At 40.8% G+C, this 22,453-nt stretch overlaps 1 protein-coding gene across 2 annotated transcripts in view; it reads left to right on the top strand.

Moving 5' to 3' along the window:
• Window positions 1–22,453, top strand: part of prtga (protogenin homolog a (Gallus gallus)) — a 29,225-nt gene that overhangs the window by 2,417 nt on the left and 4,355 nt on the right. The window contains exons 3-18 of one of the 2 annotated variants that reach the window (XM_020098870.2): window positions 6,580–6,724; window positions 6,855–6,988; window positions 7,445–7,741; window positions 7,856–8,015; window positions 8,375–8,622; window positions 11,043–11,207; window positions 12,033–12,338; window positions 13,112–13,300; window positions 18,667–18,762; window positions 18,859–19,045; window positions 19,633–19,760; window positions 19,984–20,154; window positions 21,430–21,585; window positions 21,725–21,848; window positions 21,941–22,082; window positions 22,323–22,436. In XM_020098870.2, the coding sequence (XP_019954429.2) occupies window positions 6,580–6,724; window positions 6,855–6,988; window positions 7,445–7,741; window positions 7,856–8,015; window positions 8,375–8,622; window positions 11,043–11,207; window positions 12,033–12,338; window positions 13,112–13,300; window positions 18,667–18,762; window positions 18,859–19,045; window positions 19,633–19,760; window positions 19,984–20,154; window positions 21,430–21,585; window positions 21,725–21,848; window positions 21,941–22,082; window positions 22,323–22,436 (2,762 nt within the window). The remainder of the gene's footprint in view (window positions 1–6,579; window positions 6,725–6,854; window positions 6,989–7,444; window positions 7,742–7,855; window positions 8,016–8,374; window positions 8,623–11,042; window positions 11,208–12,032; window positions 12,339–13,111; window positions 13,301–18,666; window positions 18,763–18,858; window positions 19,046–19,632; window positions 19,761–19,983; window positions 20,155–21,429; window positions 21,586–21,724; window positions 21,849–21,940; window positions 22,083–22,322; window positions 22,437–22,453) is intronic. The other variant, XM_020098871.2, reaches the window with a different exon arrangement.

The raw sequence follows: 22,453 nt of genomic DNA, 5'->3' as shown, positions 1-22,453 counted from the left end.
TCTCCTCCAGCACTGTGCGAGCTGGCCTCGTAATTTAAAGGGGGGGGGAGCAGAGAAGCTTCAGGCAGAGTTAGTTTTTTCTGACCGCATATCCCCTCCTCCTGCCCTACAGGCCATACATCTTGCTGTGCCACTTTTGCAGAATGTATATTAACGTCCTTACCCCTCATGCAATGCGTTCCCTGTTCACAGTTTAAGATGCATTTCTTTACTTTGCAAGCAAGATGCTGAGAAAATTGCTGTTTTGCACATCTTTTCTTGGAATGATAATCCTTTATTCAATTTAATTCCATATTGGATGTTTTGGTTTAAAGTCTGTACCTGAAACTTTATGTACAAAATGGCACAATTAGTGTGAGTTAAATGTCTTAAGTAGTACATAACTTAACAGGCAATTCTCTCTGTTTGACCTCCCAGCTGCACATAAAGTAAATATAGTGTATTAATTAATTGAGTAATTTACCTGCTTAGAAGGTAAGAGGTGATAAAGGCTGCCAGTAAGCTTTACTAGTTTGTTTTAAAATGGCACTTAGACATGCTTGAGGGTCTATCTGGAAGCTCATAAAATTTGCACATACCTGAGAAAAGCTCAGTTGAAGGACACTGAGGTAGCAGTGGGGGTTGTTGCAAGCGGTGTGCGCACACTCACGTACACACACACACACACACCAATGTGAATTGCTGTTTCCCAGTACCGTGGCCTAACCCTGAGTGTCTAAATGACCGAACTTTATGGCAGACCCTGCCAGGTCAGAGGGAGCTGGAGGCTTTGCACACAATTGTTTTCTGCCTCACTTCTCTGGTGAAAGAGTGAAAAGCTTTTCACTCTGACTGTTTTTGTCCACACCACCCCCCCACCTCTCCATGCTCGCAAAAGAAGGGGCTTTCCTTGGTGGCAACTTTTTGTCCTGATATCAGGGAATAGAACAGCCGGACCTGTTCTCCACAGTGAGGTTAATTACGTTAATTGTAAAAGTTAAAGTTTGGAGGTTGGAAGTTTACGTTTTGACTCAAATGTCAGGGTGTTAATCCTCATTAAACAGCAGGACTCTCTTGTATCACCAGCCTGTTGCATCAAAGTCTGCTCAGAGATGTGAGCAATGTGTCTCTCATTTAACTCCAGTTTAGTTTAACTTCAGAGAAAGAAATGAAATAGTGTTTATTATTTAGATTGATGTGGCTCTTTTGTCCCTCTCTTTTCTCATTAACTTAGTTTCTAATAAGATGCATTTGACGATGCTTTAAAAATGACCATGGGGACCCTGTGAGCTTTGTATGCTCATACGTTGAATCTGTGGTCCTGCGATCATTAATGAGTGTGATGGTGATGGAGTGAAACTTTAAACGGTGGTTTGCCAAAGCACAAAGGTGAGATGGGATTTGGACCTGATTAAAAGGAATGTGACACATGAGCCTCAGCATGTGACTTTTGTCAATAGACCTCAGATTGATTGTCAAGAGATTGCCTCCTGAGTTGGGGAGATGGGCCATGTGACTGCATGTAGAGCATGAAAACAGAGGATTTGTCATCAACTTCCATGGCTCAGGTTGGTGTAAACGACGAGGAGATTGAAGATACAGTTCTTTGTTTATACACATGAAGTTTGTATTTTCGTCGTAGCTCAGTTGAGAATTCTTCCACACTGCGGATTGTCTCATCATAACACACCTGGTTCCAGCTTTAGCTCTGTGCATTCCCACCATGAGCATGCAGGCAAAACCCAGTAAACACAGGAGCTGAGAGGATTTGATATGCCATCAGAGACAAGTTGCACTACCTGATGAAGTAAAAGTGCCTGTTTGTGCCAAATCACTTTAAAAAAAGCAAAAGCCAATGAGCAAATCCGTTAATCAAGAGGTCAGTCACAGGTAGAGCTGTTGTGGTTCAGCCAAAAAAGGGATTTGATTGAGCTGCTGCAGTAGTTCACTTTTCAAAGTTTATTTCACCTTGCTGCTGTGTCTCAGGTCAGCACCACAGCTTTTTTAAGTTGCTAAGGAATACATCTTACTTTTGCTGGCTTGGTTCAGCTACAAATCCAAATAAGGCGAAAAGTAAACTTTGGAGAGTGTGCGCTGTGATGTGATTGAATGAAATGCCCTTAAGTGAGACAGCTCAAAGCCTAGAATCTTGTTTTTCTCCTCTGCTGGACACGAAAGGTTACCATGGTTCCCCTGAATGGCAGGCTGAGAGGTCGAAGGTCTCTTTAATTGTTCAATACATGGAGCGCAGTGAGACAGAGTCACGTTTTATCAGTTGCTGCAATAGTCGTCGATGGGTCTACTTTTTTTCATGAAAGTCTTTTTATCTCTGTATTGTCGTATTAATGACACAGGTTTTATTTTGTTATCAGCCACCAACTTATTTTTCTAATACGCTCTGACAAAGGATCAAACTTTTGTTAAAACAACATATAGATGTTTACACATTGACTTCTTTACCTCTGTGCCGTAAGGTTGAGATCAAAGACAATGAAGACACTGTCTGTGGTGAGTGGAGAGTTGCTGTTGAATGATTGGAAAACTTTGTGGCAGAGATAAGAGGTTGGAGGAGGGTTCGAATGCTCCTTCCAACACCACTCCCCCACCACCCGGCCGGTGCTTTGAGAGGTCACCCTGCTCATGGGAATAGTTCTTTGTTAAGCCAGGCCAGTGGTCAGTTGACTATCCTGCAGCCTGTGTGGAGCAGCGGCACATCTGCCAACCAGCGAGTGATTGATTTGTTGGCTCTTTCAGCTTTGCATTCTTCTCCTTCTTGCTTATCAGCCCTCTTTTTTTTGTTTCCCAGAGCCTTCTTTTAATCTTCTGTGGTGTCATTTAACGGTTTAAAGTATGTATAACACAACTGAATACCTGTGTTTCTTAGTAGGAGTTGCAGAATGGGTAAATGTAAAATAACCAGTTCACAGGAATAGGACCCATGTTATGTTGAACTTCTGAGGGTTGTCTTAGTAATTCACTGAAGGTTTTTCATAGGCCTCCTGATGCTGAAGGCCATCAATTTAACATGCTGCCTGCAGGATCAGGCGAGGATGATCAATTTTAATGTCTCCTAAAAGACGGCACCCTGGGGGTTGGGCAGGGTTAGGGATGGTTGGGGGACATCAATGCCATCCACATAGTTAATGAGCTGGACACAAACTGCTTCTGTCAGCTGCAATGTTGAAACCATGTTGAGGTGAAAATAAAGTCACTGATACTGTTGATGAGATTATTCCTCTGCCATAGAAAAAATGAGTTGCCTTAATCCAGATAAATAATCTGCATCTAGGTCTTGAAAAACATATGCAAAATATGAGTTGTGGACGATGAGCTATGGGGCAAACAAGTATGACAGTTAGGTCCATATTTAAAGAGTTGTTTAAAAGTTGAATTTTTTCTTGAGGTATATTCACAACTAAAACAACAAAACAAACAGAAACAAATTGTTCAAGGTCTAATATCCTTTTATAAGTCTGAAGAATATAATGTGGTTTGTGGTTAAGAGAGAGTTAAATAGTTTTGAAGGAAGAAGGAAAAGCAGTATAGACAGACATTCATTGCAGTATTACATCAGAGCACAAACAGAGCGACGCCTCTATTTTCCAGTAGTTGTAACCACTCCCAACATGCAGGTAAGGTATGCAGTGCTATGTTGTGCTCTGGCTGAAACTGACCACAGTAACCAGAGGAGAGAGGGCTGAACTAATTCCTGGTATTTGTAAGGGAACCTTTGTTTGGGCCTGACCTGTCCACTGACCTTCAGTTTGTTGAGCTGCTGCCATCAGCAGGCCCATCTGTTGCAAGCTGATGGGAAGCAAATACAGATTCACTCCTCAGGTTCAGTTTGGACCATTAAGAAAACAAATTGTAATTAACCAAAAAGGAATAATGACTTTACTCCCACTTTTAGTCAAGCATGCTTTTTGTTTTAACTTGGTGATTCAACATGTCACAACTTGTGTGTATTCTGCAGATTCAGAAAGAGAAAGTGTTGAGTGAGCACTTCTAGCTATGTAGCACTGTTTTGCACCCGCTGGGCTGCGTGTATTATTTTAGTCGTTGTATTGGCAGCAACTGGCAGATGTCACTGATACAGCAGAGAAGGGTGTTGTTACAAAACAGCATTAGAAACAGCTGGAAGATGACGTGAGAGATTTGCAGGCAGTTTCTTGGGCAGCAGAGCTGGTTCAGGGTGGTCATGCAGGGCTGTGGCCTGAGTTGGGTGCTAGCCAGGATTTGTGGTGGTCAGAGGTCAGAGGTGAGATTGCTCGTAAAGGCAGATGGTCAGAACTCTTTCTTCATGTTTTTGGGGGAAAGGCTGAGGTGTTCAGAGTGTGAACTATGGCAAACAAAACTAAGATGTTTCTTTTTCCCCTTCAGCAACACACAAAGATCATTTAATCTTCAAATTAGATGTTCCCTGGCAGAAAGTAGAAGGTCACCCTCCTAATTTCAGTTGGGAGTGCTCTGGCTAAAGCTGGATATAGATTTTCACCTTATCTTAGTAGTTTATCAATAATCAATGATTTTCTCACTGTTTGTCAATCCACCATCATTTGACTGAATGGAGCAGTGAAGTAGAGAGGCAGAGGATCAGTGCAGCTCATCTCTCATGCCCTGCAGTCATATCACTTCAGCACATTAATGGCATTTTTGTAAGAGCCTGTGTTAACTGAGGGGGGTGGAGGAGTGGGGAGTGGGGGGCTCTGTCCACTGCTGTCTTCACATCAAACAACCACAGTGGAGCTGAGAGGGGTAAGCGGTCAGGATTAATTCAATTAAATGTGTCCATGGTAAAAAGATCAGACAACAGTTCGTTTGTGGTTTAACAAAAACGATAGCGGTCACACAGACAAGACTTTCGTCCAAAGTGTGGGAAACAGATGTTTAGCAAACAATTTTCTATTTTATTAAGAAATTAATTTAGAAATGTTAAGGCACGTTGCTTTTTTCTGGCAGCTCTACTGCTGTTTAGCACCACAACACCTGGCAACACTGCCTACACACCGTCATCTATCATGGCCCTCATAAACTCTGCTGTGTGTTTACGACAGTGGAGGGATTTCCTATTCTCGAAAGCAAAGGTTACTACAGCATGGTGTTGTATGTCTGTGGAAAACTCTACTGATAAAAATGTTCTTATTCAATTCACTACCCTAACAAATGAGGCAGGCAATGTGCAAGTCACAAAGAAAGTCATGTGTTTGTTTCTTGTGTGGTTTCTGACTTCAGAATAAGATAATGAGCTTCCACATTAAAGTTGTCCACATACGTGTATTTCTGTTTGTGGCAGAATAGAAACATTTTGGATATTTTTTATGTTTTCTAACAGATTTAGTTTTAAATTGATGTCCTGCTTCATACTAGTTTCTGTATCTTCTTTGCTGAGTGCCGATGACTCGTTACAAGAAGGTTAAACATCATCAGAGTGTATTTGTTTATTTATTACTTAAGTTGTGATGGTTTCACAGACATTTTGAAATGGAGCTTTAGAAAATGCAAATAGCTGAAAAGTTATACAGCTTAATTTTTCTGGTCCACTGGAATAATCCTTGACTGTGTGTTGATATGTGCATCTCTGTACCTTGATGATTTGATTTGTGATGATGGATTTAATGTTGGCAGCTGCAATGCTCATTGTTTTTAGTTTTTCTTTTCTTTTGGTACTCTCAGTGCTCACTCTCTATCAGAACATCAGTGCAATTGATTTTGTTTAACAAATGATTGATCCGGGGCTTCTGCAGCTTTTTGAGCACAGAGGGGGATGGGACAGAATTGTGTGACCTTAATGGCTTTTATGACCTAGGAGGAGCCACTGCCGAAGAGAGCATTAATTAACAAAAAGAATTCAAAACAACTTCAATCATTATAAACATCATTATCATACAGTTTTTGGCTTTTTTGTTCTCGATAAAAGGACTTGTTGTAATTCATGTTGGGCCTTATTTGCTTGCTGCTCAGCTGGTGGCTGGCAACAGCTCGGTTTCAGGGAAACCTTATCCACGTTGAATGTAGCTGTTCTAATCCAGTCATCACCTTCCTGCAGCACTCAGCAGGCCTGTAGCTTTAGGTAATAGGCATGCATCTCTGTTCTCTGACGTCCACTGGATGTGACTGAAATACATCAATATGTTTGGAGATGAAGGGAAAGTAATTCATCCGAGATTTTACACCAATTGACTGAAAAACGTATTGTTCCATAAATACAAATGTTATGATAATATTGATTCAAATTATAAAAGTTTCAAATGTTTCCTTCCTGATTGAGGAGCTTCCTCTTAACCCTGATTTCATGTCTTTGCTTTGACTTGTTAGTGTCAAAGCAAGGACTAAAACAACAAATATAACACCGGCTTCTACAACAAAGAAACACCTCAAGGGAAAGGATTTTCCTTTGACATTATCTGTAAAGACATGTTAAGAATAAAAGCATGGATACTCCCTACAAATCTCATGTGTGATCAATATCCCCCTTATTGAAAATTTGTCTCAGTTTTACATGTTTATTGGGATTTAATGTGAGACACTATAGAAGAACAAATATATTCCAGTTTGTCACACATTTGACCATAAAAAACACTCTTGTCTGTTTCACTGCAGGTATCTCCTCTTTTGCAATCCAGCCGACACCCATAGTGGTAACTGAAGGCTCAGTCGCCAGGTTTTCCTGCAAAATCAGTGCCCACCCTCCTCCCATCATCACTTGGGAACTCAATCGGGTCACATTACCCCTTGCCACTGAAAGGTATGCACTCTCTTGTTGACATTTCATACATCCTTGTTCTACAGCAGATTTTTTTTTAAAGGCAAACATAGAACATGTTTTTCTTAGGGATAAAAGTTTGACCATATTTGTGTGTGTCTCTGTCTTTCAGAATCACAGTCCTGTCCAGTGGTGTTCTTCAAATACATGGGGTGCAGCGGGCAGATGCTGGAAATTACCGCTGCATCGCCACCAACATTGCCAGCCGCCGCCGCAGCACGGAGGCCTCCCTCACTGTCACCCCAGGTCAGTCACCTAACTCGCGTTTGATAAATGTATTTTGTACAGATCTTCAACACGTAACAAGATGTCAAGATAGTTTATGGTAAAAAATAGCCAACACCGTCCGGTGCTGTAAACGTGATCTTGTGATCTACACAGCGGACATAATACGTCAGTTCCTGTCTCTGTCTGCTTCACCTGGCTGCTCCACCTCTCGCCTGAATAACGCATAGGATTTGATGCTGATCTGAACGTGTCTGTGTAGAGAACCTCCTGCTGCGTTGTGCATGTGTGAAAGGCAAACTTTTGCAAACTCCGTAGCCAGTTGCCCGGATTTTACCCAGAGGTCATATCTTTCAACATTTGTTGAAAGGCTTATTCATTAGCTAAAGGGACAGCAGAGAGATAGCATTTTCACTGAAGCTACAAAAACATATGCTGTAAAGCTTACTCCCTCCCCCTCTACCTCTCTCTCTGCAGCTCTCAGCCCCCAGCTTCCCCAGAGGCCACGCATCATCACTGGGCCCCAGAACATTTCAGTGTCCCTCCACCAGAATGCCATCCTGGAGTGCATGGCCACAGGCAATCCCCGACCCATCATCTCCTGGAGCCGAGCAGACAGCAAGTCCATTGATGTTTACAACACTAAAGTGTTGGGAAATGGAAACCTCATCATCACAGACATCAAGCCGAAGCATGGAGGAGTCTACATGTGCAGAGCCACCACTCCCGGCACGCGGAACTTTACAATTGCCTCAGCCAACGTCACTGTGTTAGGTAATGCTCAGTACACAGAAGTTTAATTGTGTATGCTTTGAATATCCATTGATGATTCATAAATGAAAAGCTTCATATGTTAAGCTTTTTCTTACTGATGTTCTTTGTCCAAAGCACCCCCCTCTTTGGTGGAGTGGCCGGAGAGCCTGACCCGACCACGCGCTGGCACCGCCCGCTTTGTGTGCCAAGCTGAAGGAGTTCCAACGCCTCAAATCACTTGGCTCAAGAACGGAGAGAGAGTTCACTCAAATGGTCGAATCAAGATGTACAACAGGTATTTTTTCCTCTGTTTATTTACTCATTCCTGTGATCAAATACATTTTTCTGACATACCAAATGTATTTACTTTGTTTGCACAGAGATAATAAACTTGAGCTTTAACTCCTTTAACCATGAGAAATGCTTTTACCAGTCATTATTGACTAGTTTAAAACAATTGGACTGAATAATTAACTACCTACAGTGGAAAGGAAAATAAATAATTTAAAGCTGTGCAAATGGGCTTTTAGTGAGTTTCCTATAATTTGCTCCTGCTCCTTATTCAACCGTCTTGTTAGAGGTAATTATAGGGTGAAAACAACCCAGTGAAGCAGCCCCAGGATGAAACCATCTGTGTTTGTGTGTCTGCCGCAGCAAACTGGTGATCAACCAGATCATACCTGAGGACGATGCCATCTATCAGTGCCAGGCAGAGAATGAGCAGGGATCAGTCCTCTCCATGGCGAGGCTCATTGTGGTGATGTCAGAGGATCGACCGAGCGCACCCAGGAATATCCGAGCTGACACGGTGTCGAGCTCTGCGATCCTTCTGGCTTGGGAGAGACCTCTGTATAACTCCGATAAAGTTATTGCTTACTCGGTGCACTACATGAAGGCTGAAGGTGAGTGATTTTAAAGAAATAAATGACTCTGCGAGCCTAATCCCCTCAGGTAGGTCGTTCCAAAGCCGATGGGCCCCTGATGGCAAAAACACAGTGACCTTTAATTTTCAACTTCGACTTTGGAACAGCCAGCAGGGTTCCACCTGATGCTCTGAGGCTGCGTACAGGCACATAAGGGTTAAACTTTACTGTGATGTAGCTTGGGGCCAGGCCCTTGTATGCTTTAAAGGTGATCAGAAAATCTTAAAATCAAGGTTATACGTTCATTGTGTTTGATGGTGTTAGGTGAATCGAATAATATTGTTTCTGACTTCGAGTCGTTGGGTTGAAGGTACTTTTGTGCCAATAGTTGACATAATTTAGACAGTCTAACACAACAGCTAGGCTGTCAGGGTCATCGGGTCTCAGCAGAAGGTATGTCTGTGTGTCAGCTGCGTAGCAGTGGAAGGAGACGTTGTGGTGGAAGAGGAAGCATATAAATGGAAAATAACATTCAGCCTAAAATCGAATCTTGTGATGCACCACAGGTAATGTGAGTTTTGGAGGATATGTATTTACCTATGGTGATTGGTGACCGAGCAGGTTCTCTCTTAAAGGTAGGAATCAAACTAACTAAGTGCAGTGTCCTTGATGCCACCCCAGGTTCTAAGACGGCTATTAAAATTGCATGATCTGCTATATCAAAGACTGCACTTACTGTGGTAAGTCTATCAGCTGCTAAAAGGAGGCCATTGGTTACTTTGATGAGAGCAGTTTTTATGCTATGTAAAGCTCTAATACCTGATTGAAATCTTTTGAAGATGTTATTATGACACATAAAAGCTAAAAGTTGGGTTCAAACCACTTTTTCGTAAACCTTTGATAAAAGGGGAATTTTAGAGATAGGGAGGGAATCAAGGTCGGGATTCTGTAAAAGAGGTTGGAGCACATTGTGTTTAAAATTCAAAGGATCTATTAAGAATCAGTAGAATACTGGGCCCAAGTGTGAAACTTCCCTCTTTAAGACATTTCGTGGGAATTATATCAAGGCTGCACATAGTTGATTTCATGTGGTTTATGGTTTCAGATTAAACCAATACTGATAGGGTTCAAATGTGCTAAAATAAGTATGAATGTCCTTCTTGGAATTGAAAAACATGAATACATAGACCATAGTCCTGTGGAGTTTTAAGATGCATTGTCCCTTTGGCTGATAAAATGCAGAATGCAGACAAAACCACAAAAAGCACAAGGGTTGTAGTGTGTCAGCTTCCCTGGGAACTGACAAAAGTCACATACTAACAATACAACATCTCAGAAAAAACTTAAGCTTGTTCATTCAAGCACAGCACTTAATTAAAATGCTGCTGACTTCCAATTGGGGGAAGTAAGACAAACAGAATTCACCCAGAAAAAAAGAAACACCTGCTGGATTTTGTTGAGGATAAAGAGGTCAAAATAAAAAGACCTCGTTGAACAAATTCTCCCAGTTTATTCCTCAATAACCGTCAAGGATTTTCTGCTCTTGATTTCAATCTAGTTGCACAATCTCCTCAGTCCCAGTCACAAAGAGTAGCTATTCATTGACATTGACAGAGTATCTGACAGTGCACTCTTCACCTGAGGTTGTAGTCAGAGAGGCCTGGTAGTAAATGGAGGCTTTAACAAAAAAGAGGAACTAATTAGTCCGTGTGATGGAGTGTCCTAAAGTGTGTTTTCTGTTAGGGGAATGGGAGAATAGAGGGATTGGACTGGAAGGCAGACTTTGTTACATGTTTCAGGGAAGGCTTACTGATTCATTCAGAGTGTGAGGAACTGATGCAGAATTCTTTTTTTTTTTACTTTTATGTTCCTCATTTACCAAGTTAAAAATTGCACCAGGTATTTTCTTTCTACCCAGGGCACATATAATGTTTTCTGACTTTGCACTCATCAAATCACTATTAAACAGAGGTTTATTTGAAAAGTTATTGCATGTAGACATGGATATTAATGTCAGTCTGTTTCCCATATTGAAAATTGTAGCTGTGCAATATTTTTCAATCCCACTATCATGCATAAAAAAGATTTTGAATTGAAGACTACATTTTATCATGTAACAAATTGAAAGTATGGTCCAATACTGTATTCTGAAATTATACAGGAGCACACACATTCAAAGTTGATAGTTTGAATAGAAACATTAGTTGCTGGACAGACGTAATGAAAATCAGAAGGCAAGAATCTCCACACACCAGTAAATCCCCCCTAAACATATCTATGTAATGTTTCTGGCATAGGCCCCTCTTCCAGAAGAAGTGTAAGCTGAATGTGTTTATCAGAGCTCAAATGGTGTGTGGGCATTCTCGCCTTCCAAAATGTGTATTTCCACAGGTGATAAGACTGTTGACTGAATAATTTTAAGTATTTTAACTCATTTTACAATGTTGTCATTTGTCCAGGATTAAACAACGAGGAATATCAAGTTGTCATTGGAAACGATACGACTCGCTACATTATTGATGACCTGGAGTCAGCTCGCAACTACACCTTCTACATTGTGGCCTACATGCCCATGGGAGCCAGTCGCATGTCGGACCACGTGTTCCAGCACACGCTCGAGGATGGTGAGGATGAACCCAGTGGTGCTCATAAACAAAGTCAATCCCACAATAAATACAAAATCAGAAGTAGGGGGGGTAGTAGAGTAATTGATCTTTTAACATTCAATTAGACTGTTAATCCAGTGGGAGCTCAGTGACTGTGTTTACAAGATGTTTAAACTGCAGCGAATGAGCTTTGTTGTTGACATAAGAAACAAGGTATTTGTGTGCACAGTGTGTGTGCATGTATGCATGTGTCTTTGTGCACAGCTTCATGTATATTTATGCTGTCTATGTTCTGGATGTCCCATGCCCCAGATAACCTCATTTGGTCCAGGTCTTGGCCTGTGGGTCAAAGGCTGCTGTGTGTCTGTTCTACATGACAGCAGAATCTGTGGCTGTAACGTTTTATCATGAATATCATAAATATCACTGTTTCCACTACACACTGCAGCCACCACGAGGCCAGTTTGCATAAAGGTGGACATCTGGATAAAATGGACTAAAAATCTGTTGATGGATTCAACAACCAGACAGGAATGTCTGTTTTGTCTACTCCATCCAATTTAATACTTGATCAAAGTAATTTATCATATTGATTCAAAAAAGCCATGGAACAGTGAATCATGGATTTACAAAATGATTGTTTCACGCCAAGTACCTTGTCACGCCCCAACTTTTGTTAGTATCTAAACTTCTTTAATTTGAACTGGAGCAGTATTTTATAAATCTGAAATATATTTTAACTGTAGCTCCCTAAGATGTTTTCTGTTTTGTGCATTATCTTAGTTTTACTGCATGATACAAAACTGCTTTCAGTCATATGTATCTTGTTTTCTCTGTGTGCAGTTCCCCTCAGAGCCCCTGAGCTCAGCCTCACTAGCCGTAGCCCCACAGACATCCAGGTGTCTTGGCAGCCTCTTCCAGACAAGCTGAGCCGCGGCCGAGTCTCTGCTTATCGTTTGTCCTATCGCACCAGTGCTGAGAATACAGTCTCACAGATAGAGCTACCTGGAGAGAAGACGAATCATCTACTGGAAAACCTGCAGCCTGACACCATCTACCTTCTGCGCATCAATGCTGCCACCAGCATAGGGTTTGGTGAGCAGTCAGCCTGGACATCTCACCGCACTCCCAAGGCATCCAGTGCACGAGGTATAGCATTAGGTCTTCACGATTTCTGATATAAAATTGTGTGATTAAGGATTCTCATGTACACGTGAGAAGAATTTGACCTAAAAGCTGAATTGTCACTAAACAAAGAGACAGAGAAGAGCTTGCTCTAATAATCTTGTTAAGGCATTGCGTTTGTTACTCTGTGACCTTTGCCTTCCACTGTTAGTAACACTGGAAGGGCTTCAGTCATGGGTCATAAAGGGAATCAGGCCTCCGGGTGGGAAAGAGTATATGGCTATTTAGAGCTACATCTGAAGCTTTGTGGTAGGGGGAAGGGTGTATTTGTTTTTCCTGCCCATCTCTGTTGCCCCCTGTCTTCAATTTAAACTCAGGACAGGATTCCTCTTTCGGTAAACTTCATACTCCTCATTCCTAAAAGAAAAAATGTGTGAAATCACTTGACTGTTAGACCTGTAGCCTCTGGTGTGCAACAGTGTGAAGCAGCTGGTAGTTTCACTTTTCAAAGAAAATGCTGGTCAGGGGCCTCCTCTGTCCGTCACAATTACATCGGAAACACTTTCCAATTTTCAAGGAACAACTTCCAGTTCCTGAAAACTTGGAGTCATGGTATAAAAAGTAATGACAGTGTGTATGAAAATTATGATGAAATATATAGTTTGACTCACAGAGTAATATTTTGATCAGTCGTTTATCCAGGGTTTTTATTATCATGAAACTGAAAGGACTTGTTTCAGTGTAGGATTGTAAACCCATTTAAAAAGTAATCACTAAAAACACTTTTATTTCTACAGTACCTCTGGCTCCCGAGCTTCATCTGGAGCCTTTGAACTGCACCACTATCTTGGCGCGCTGGCAGTTGACGAGCAGAAACTCGGTCGGTGTGCAAGGCTACAGACTCTTCTACCATGAGGAGAGCCAGCCGGAGAACGCCCCAATTCAGCTGCGCGCCTCGGATAATACACACACCATCGGAGGCCTCGGTGAGTTTTACTTCAGATCATTTGAGTTCCTCCTGCCTCTGTGCTACCTGTATGTTGTGTATGCAGGATATTATAGACAGTATTTTCATGGTTGGTTGTTTTATGGATTGGAAAAGCAATATCTTGTTGCGGTTGTTGCTTGATTATTTATTTGTTTGTCTATCATGTATAAAATGTTAAAGTAAAAAAAAACAGAACAGTACAGTGACAGGAATCGTAGTTCTCGAACTTTAATTAGGGTAATATCGACCTTACGAGCATAAGTGGGTGCACTTAATGTATGTCAATGTTAGTATTGAAATTGTAATGATTATTGGTGATTATATTTGGTCATTAGCCAGCTGAAGAATCATTGTTCATATACCGGTATATAAGAAGAAAAACAAAAGGAGAAATACAACAACATAGAAGGATTTACGTATGCAGCTCTATATTCCTACAAATTACTCCAAGACAATCCAGAGTTTTTAATTGCATGTCAACTTAATTATTTACATTCAAAAAGTCTTAAGTGTAAAGTACATTTTGGATGAATGTCTTTTGAACCAGCTGCATCAATTGTCAGCCAAACTCATGAGTGATTAATTAGCCAAAGTCCTGTCATGTGTCGAGCAGAGGTTCACAAAGTGTGGAACAGAGGAGCACCACTTCCCACTTCCATGACCTCCCAACCTCTGTGTGGGGTTTCAGTGTGTGTGTGTGTGTGTCTTTTCATCAGCTGCTGGATGGTGTTTGTGGGTATCACAGCTTTTGTGGCCTTTAGGTCAGATTCATTTTGGCCCCATTTTGATTTTGAAAGAGGAAGGGGGGGCTCAAGCCAATGAAGTGGACAACTGACCATCTGTGGCCAGAGGGGGTCAACCAGGTGGTCAGCAGCTGACTTATCAATCAGGAAGTTCAGTGCTGGAACAGGATCAGAAAAAGAGAAGGAAAGACAAGGAGGAACTCTAAATTACTATAGGTGTTAACTCTAACCCCTGCAGGCGTTTAGTTAGTTATTTAGTTTAATGATTTAAACAGAACTACAATTTATGTTAACGCCAGAAAAAACTTACCATGAAAGATACAATTTAATAATGAAATTAGGAGATTTTACAATAAGTTAGTTCATTTAAGTAAATTTTATTGTCATAATGGATGTATTTATTACATATGGAGCATTTGGAAGTCACCTAAGGCTATTTTTTGCTTAATGAGATCACTCTGAAAAATTAAATAAGAGGAAGAGGAAGCTGCAGTCGCTGCTGAAGATAAATATTAAGGCAATCAGCAAGATTAGCATCAAACTACAAAAATAAAGTTTCAGTCGGATAAAAAGAATGATCTTTTTGTTCCTCTTTGATAAAGGGCTGTGTTTCGAAGAGAGGGAAGCTGTTTTGTGGAGGCTGATTTATTATGTGTTTTATGAGTGCTGTGAGCATGTATTGCTGGAGGAGCATTGACATCAAAGACTCTCATTGTGTTTGTATTTAAAAGCCACAAAGACAGTTTATTAGCCAAGACTTTAAGGAAATACAGCCTATCACTAACGAAGCTGTGGGCCAAACACTGTGTCTTGTGAGCTCAATGTCTTACTTTTCTTAGATTTCTGTCTCATGAATTAGCTGCAGCACTCTGCACGAGGAGAGAGATGTAAAGCATCTGACCTCATGTGTGGCAACACTTCCTGCAGCACAGAAGGCCTCACTGTGCTCCGAGGAATCTGACTAATTAGCTTTGAGGCCAATTACCAATTATCACTTATTTCTTCAAAACTGCTGTAACTATTTCATCAATGGAAGGGAAGACAACTTGTTGAAGTATATGAAAGGAAGTTGTTCTTTAAAACTTCTAGATTTAAAAATGAAAGCAAACTGAATACAGTAAAGTTTAAACAGGTATATAGATTTAGAGGTAGCCCTGATATTATTCAATGCTAAATGCTAAAATTTAAGAGGATTCATAAAGTCAGTGTACTCACTCAATGATATAGTATACTGAGTTGAGCATATTTATTACAACTGAGCTTAAATATTTGTTTACAAGCGGAACCGTCTTTTTCCCTTATATGCGAGAATTTTATACTTTTTATATTATACTGTATTTTTAAACTGCATTTTGAAGATTTGAAGCCACGCATGCTGTAATGCAAAAGTCCAGATTTTATGTCCTCAAGACTCACGAATGCTGATTTTTCTCGACAGCTGACCTCTGCAAATTCAATTTGCTTGTACTGTAAATGGCTTTTCCTATATTCAGCATTACGTTGTACACAGCAGCCATCCTGTCTTTGCCAATAACATTGATTTCTGAACTATCAGATGTGGCAATACTGAATACAGTTGATTCAGATCTGTGCACTGCTGCAGAAGATGCTCCGAGCTGGCCCTATCACTCATGATGATCCAAGTGATTGAAAGCCCACCCTGAGCGAGAGGAATGTGTGTGAGGGGCTCCAGTTGGGTATAAATGACAGTGATGTGACCTTTCCTCGTGTGTGTATTCTCTGCTTGGTCCATGAGAAGGACGTGTAGCCAAATTCATGGATTGAGTACCTCTCGTACAGTACCTGTTGTCACCAGGAAACACTTTGTGCACAACTATAGATTTATCTTGCAGCTGCAGGCCATGTTGCATTGTCTCCAATCCTTTCTTCAAACATGAGTTAAAGCATTCTAGGTATGAAAACTTTTGTATTCTAGCATTTATTTAAAGTTTTGGGGTTTTTAACATGTGTGAGTGTTTGTGTCATGTGCTGCATTGACTTGTATGAGTAAAAGCAAAACAGAGGGACAGGGGGGAGTGAGAGAGAGATGATAGATGCTGGTGTGAGGGTTCATACAGGAGTTGACATTTATGGCCCCTGTTCAGGCCTGGCTTACTGCGGCCTGGGGGGCCTTTCACAGGGCTGAACAAACCCAACAGGATCTGCATTTTGGTTGTGACCACAAATGGCTCAAATATGCCCTTTAATACAACAACATAATTTATGAGACTAAGGTCATATGAGATCTTTCCCAGTGGGAAGGACAGGAAAATATCTTTGCAAGGAATGGCATCTAAAGCAGAAAGCAGCACTCTAAGAATATAGTGTGTACATGCATATATATTTTTATTTATATCTTGTAACTTTTTGTTAATAGTAGCATTTCCTGCTTTTGTCTATTTTCCACATCATTGTAAAATTACGAAACATGGCATTTGAAAATATTCACTTTGGCTCTGAGAAGTTGTGATTTTTTGACATTTCATACACTAAATGAAAACACTTTCTAAAGATGAATTGGCTGCATAAAAATAGGCAGCCATTCTGTGCAGTAGGTATGTTGTGTTATGGATGGATAAGTAACATCCTGGTGGTTTCATATAATGCCATTGTTTGTGGATGCCACAGGATGTAATAAATAGTGTTTGTGGTCCCAACACATTGTTGTTGTTGAGAGCTTCAGGTGTCTGCTCCACTGTGGGTGAAAAACAAACCTGTCCGCTGTGTTTTCTCTTATCAGGACACTGTCACCACCTACTAAGTGCCATTTTATTTTGACTCATGGAGTTTCCCTGTTTTTCCACTCACTTCCTCTGCTTGACCCTCCCCCTTTAGAGAGAGCCCTGTAACCCCTCCTTTTGCAGGATTTAGCTTGCCAAGATTCCATGTCAAAGGTCATGGCCCAGATGTCACAGCTTCCCCCCTCTCAGAGCTCCTCTCTCGCATAATTACGGCAGTTCCATTGTATTGTGGGCTGGGTGGAGGTGCATACTACATGCCTGCTCCTCTCTTTAGAAGTGGACAGGCTTAATAAACTACACAGAAACTCTAGATAATAACATTGTACAGAAATTACCTTCTGGTTTTATTTATCTATTGCAACAAGAAACGGACACATGTAAAAAGAAGTGTCTTGTTTTCAGGCAGATAATCTCTATGTTCAGTCATTACATAGTTAACATTTAACTTATTCTGCAAAGATAACTCTGCCAGCTACTCATGATACACTTTATATTGTGTCTTAGTTTTTGCTTCTAGCCCTTAATTCTTATTGCCAGTAAGTCGTTAAGTTGTAGGCAGCGAGAATGCAAATCCAAATGCAAAAAAAGAGGCTCATCTCATATTCCACACCCATGACCCCAGATTCTTTCAAAGTTTTATCTTGGCCTGACCTGCTGGCCCTGGTCTGGCTCCAGTGAAACTCCTCAGGGCTGCATGGGGGTGGAAGTAACTCAACTTCACCCCTCCTAAACTCCTTTAACCTCCCTGGACACACATTCATCTCCTGTGGTCTCCCTCTTTTCTCAACCTCCTAAATGTCTCATACTACAACAGAAGTTAGTTAGCTTTTTTGTCCTTTTTTCTTGCAGGAACACAATGCTAGTGATATGCTCAAGATAGATTGAGTGTTCAATTGTGAAAAAATCTTATTTAAAATACATGTTTACATCACTAATATACCTGCTTGATATCCTGCTTGTCCGAAATCTATAGTCCAACATTTTGGACAGTTAATAAAAGTTACTATTCACCTAGAAGTGAGCAGAAACAGTTTAGAAAGTAACTCAATATTTATTTTAAGACAAATATATACTGAACATCAGACATCCTTTTTATAATGCAGTAAAAAATAGGAGGGTGTCACTCCTGTTACTTATTTAAAACTTTTTCACATCAGAAAACACATTACTTGTATTACATATATGACTTACAGAACTGATATTGTACACAACATTTAACTTGGTCCCACATCAACATTATTTTAAAGCCAAAGGGACATTTGGTCAGATGGCTTTTATTCGGCAACTGCTGTTGACCATCAGCCATGTCCTTCCCAGGGGATTTTGTCAGTCGATTTAACCCCCAGATCCTGGACCTAAATAGAAGGGGCCACTGACCACTGACCAGCAGGCCTGACTGGGGCCGGAGAATGGTCTGTCTTATTGGTGTTGAAAAGACATGGTGACAAGGTGATGGATAGTGGAGGAGCTCTTGTGTTCTTGCTGCCCTGAGTGCTGCAGAAACTGACCAAAGGACTCACGGCACTGAGCATCTGTCACTCTGCCTCACCTCTCGTTCCCACCACACCATCAAACTGGAAAGAACCTCCCTGACCCCACACCCACACAGTCCAGCTCTCTTTCATGTAGCACCCCTGCTTCCTGTTGGCCGAAAGAATCACATTGTCATCTGGCACCGCGTTAAGGCCTGCATTGAATTATTACACTGCATTCAGAGTGATGGTGACAATAAAACTAAAATTAAAAATGAAAGTTACTCAAAGTCCAGATCTGAGACACCACACAGTAGACTTAAGTATTTTACAGCTAGAAGCAATTTTTCATGTTTCTATGATGTGATTTATTATCACATTCTGGTTTCTCTCTTTTTCTAAATGTAGATCCAAGGAAGAAGTACCACGTTAAACTTCTGGCTTATAATTTCCTCGGAGATGGCTACCAGGCAGACCAGACTATCAGCACCCCTGGATGTGTCTGTAAGTCATAAAGTTTACCTGAAAGGATATTATTTCAGTGTGCCTGCAGCATGATCTTATCATTTGTATAAAATAACATTATAATGTTTCTCTCAGCTGTTCGAGATCGAATGGTGCCTCCTCCACCTCCACCACACAATGTGTACGCCAAGACCAACAGTTCCACAGCCATGTTTCTACACTGGGGCCGACCAGCCTTCACCTCCAGCCATGCAGTCAACTACACCATCCGCTGCAACCCTGTAGGCCTGCAGAACGCCTCCCTGGTGCTCTACCTGCAGACGTAAGAATTTCGTCTAAATACATGGCTATGATTCATTTAAAGAAGCATTAATCCATTTTGACCACTTAATTGCAGATTTCAATAAATAGCTGAACTTAACATGTTTGATATAAATATCTCTTATGAAGTTTTGTTTATGTTAGTCTATTTGTAGCCTATTGGTTGTTGTTTCTGGTCACCTGATAAGCTATACTATCGATAAGCTAGTAACTGTGTTTTGTGTGACGTCCTTGTCTTTGTTGCTCACACCATAGTTTAGCTGTTATCTTAATGTTCTGTTATTGACTGTAGTTTAACTGTTCAGCAGTAGTCCATCATCACAGCCTAAACTCAGCTGAACCACCTCCAGTGTTTATTTTTTACACTTAACAGCACAGATGCTTTCCTCACACCTGTAGGGTTGAGAAGCTGACAGCTCATCGGTATCTCTGTTTATGCTCCTCTGTCAGTCAGCACAGCTCCATAGCCCCACCTGCTGGCCATTATTAAAGGGGAGCTGATGAACACATTTTCAGACACATCTGCTTTGACCTTAGTTTGATGAAAAAAAGATGTTTCAAGTCAACTGATTCGTCTTTCTTCTGCAGGAATGAACAGAGCCTTCTGGTACGAGATCTGGAGCCCAACACCAAGTATGAATTTGCTGTTCGCCTTCACATTGATCAGCTCTCCAGCCCCTGGAGCCCTGTGGTCTATCAGAGCACTTTCCCTGAAGGTGAGCACTAAACATTTAAATATATTTACTGAATATACTCTAGTGTACCATTAGGTAGATTTGTATGTGCTTTTGAGGTGTTACATCACAGATAGAGATGCTGTAATATTACTGTAAGATACATATTAATTTTTACTGTTGTTGTTGCATTAACAAACAAAGTTGGTTTTGAAAAGACACTTTGTGTGTAGTATTTATTTGACCTTGTTATTTTCATCCGCAGCTCCCATGCTTCCCCCTTCCAATGTGAAAGTAACTCTGATTGAGGAGGATACTGCGCTGGTTTCATGGAAATCCCCAGATGAACTCAACATCGCCGTGACACACTACACAATCCTGTACGCCTCCAGAAACGCTTGGATAGCTGGAGAATGGCAAGTGCTGCAAAGAGAAGGTAAGGAGCGGAGTGGGGCGAGAAGTAGAGACATTATACAGGAGTCCAGAGGAGGGGGCACACACTAAGCCTCTGTCTTAGTCCCAGAGAAATGGTCCATTGGAAATCAGTAACTCATTTGATCATCCCCTCCATCCACTTGAGCATATCACTCTCATGTCTGGGTGCTATGACTGGTTGAGCTCTGACTTATTGACCCTGTTCACACAAAGACCACAGATTCCTATCAAAGTGCAGCAGTGGTGAATGTGTCTATTTCTCTGTTTGCATCGGATCCAGAGATGATCTTAGTAATACAATAAAATAAAGGTTTCAACTCTCACTATGAGAAAAAAACGCTGCACCCCACAGATTTTAGCTTGTGTGTTTTCTGTGCTGCTGTAAAAAGCTGAATCTTCTGTTCCTGTGGAGAAATCCCAGAAGATAGTTACTATAATGTCGTCTGCAGAAAAACATAGTAACATTTTGACGCTTATAATTTTTGTCTTAGAATTTATGCTTAAAGAATCTGTTGTATCTGTCATCAGAGTAGGTGCTTTTTCTCTCTTTTACTGGGGAAGGGTCAAAATTGAAGATGCTCACAAAGCCAGACCAGCTCAGCCCAGCCCCCTATAAACTCACAGTGAACACCCAGCCCCCTTCAGTCTCTTCTGGGACCCTGGTGGCTTTAAAGTGGGTGGTACTGGATAAGGGAACGATCCGCTGTCACCTTTGGACAGGGTCAGGCTGGCTGTATCCCCAGCTTTTTCAATCTTTATGATAAGCTCAGATGATTAGCTGCAGCTTTATATTGAATGTACAGACAAATAAACCAATGTCTTAAAATGTTGAACTACGGATTCAAATAGTACCATATAGTACCACTAAACACAGTTAAACACTGTGCTACAACATGTGATAAAATAAACTTCATGATCTTACATTTGACCAGATAACTTCTAACTCAGGCCCCAGGTCTTATAACAAATACATCTCTGGTTCTTAGTTTATTCATGAATTGACTTGATTTGTATTAGTTCTATGCACTGAACTACCTCAGAATTTACCCATAAATTATTTAATTGTGAAAAATTAGATGTGATTTTAAAAAACTAAAATTGTGTTGGATATTTATGAGTTTCAGATACTGCCACTGCTTTTCAAGTTATTCATACATGAGAGCTGCAGTAACCTTGTTAAAACACCAGTTAATTACATGTTTAGAAGATAAAAGTCCTGTTTCAACAATGTATTCACAATGTGCAGTTAAACACCAGAGTTAAATCTCATCAACAGGATCTATCACCATGGCACTGCTGGAGAACCTGAAGCCTGGTCAGGTTTACCTGGTGAAAGTTTCTGCATCCAACAGCATGGGTGATGGACCATTCTCTCACACAGTGGAGCTGACAGTGTGGTCAGATCTCTCCTCCGACCCTCGGCACTCCACAGGTAAGTGCCGTCAACACTGTCCTGATTGAATCATTAGATATCGAATGATGTGAAACTATTCAAGGTCCTTTTTGAAACTGAAATATGGTAATCATAATGTATACACTATAATCTCACAGTGTTTCCTAATCCTTTGCAGGCTTTTCTGATGGCTTCTACCACCTGGACCAAAAATCAATGACAGGGATCACTGTGGGTGTCTGCATTGCTCTCATCTGCATCATCATATGCGCTTTCATTATTGTCTGCCGAGGCAAAAACAGGTACTTAAGTTTGTCTGTACACAACAAAAGAAAAAAACTGTTATCCTGGAGTATTTTCAGTTCGTAATGACGTCATGTTTGTTTCCCTGCAGGAAATTTTCAGCTGCTAAAACTTACAGAGAAGGAGTGAGCACATCTACCTCGGCTGCAGGACAGCTGGGCTCTGACGGACAAGCTGAGAACGCTGATGTGACTGTGCCAATGATGAGTCAAAACCATTTCATTGATGCAAAGGTACTAAAACTTATTACAGAAACATGGAATTAAAACCTAAATAAGTTATGTTAACATCATAATCATAATATATTGTAGTTGTAAAAATGTGATGTTTGGAAAATTGATTTTTGTTGCTGAAGTTATCATAACTACATAAAATGTAGAGTTGTAAAGCCACTAGAAGTCGTATCGATTTCATATTGATTTATATTTCATACTGGATATGACTCATTCGTATTCACTGTATTTTACTTGTAGGGTGGAACAAATCTCATTATCAATTACCTTGGTCCTGTCCAGCCCAGTGCTGAGATGAAAAAGAAATGGTTCTCCTTCAGCAATAATGTGACAAAGGACAGTAAAGCAGTACAGGTAAGATTAAGAATCAT

The sequence above is a fragment of the Paralichthys olivaceus genome, chromosome 1, assembly GCF_024713975.1.
Source record: "Paralichthys olivaceus isolate ysfri-2021 chromosome 1, ASM2471397v2, whole genome shotgun sequence".
Taxonomy (NCBI): Eukaryota; Metazoa; Chordata; class Actinopteri; order Pleuronectiformes; family Paralichthyidae; genus Paralichthys; species Paralichthys olivaceus.
Note: the sequence above shows the minus strand (reverse complement) of the source record. Positions and strands in the feature narration are given on the sequence as shown.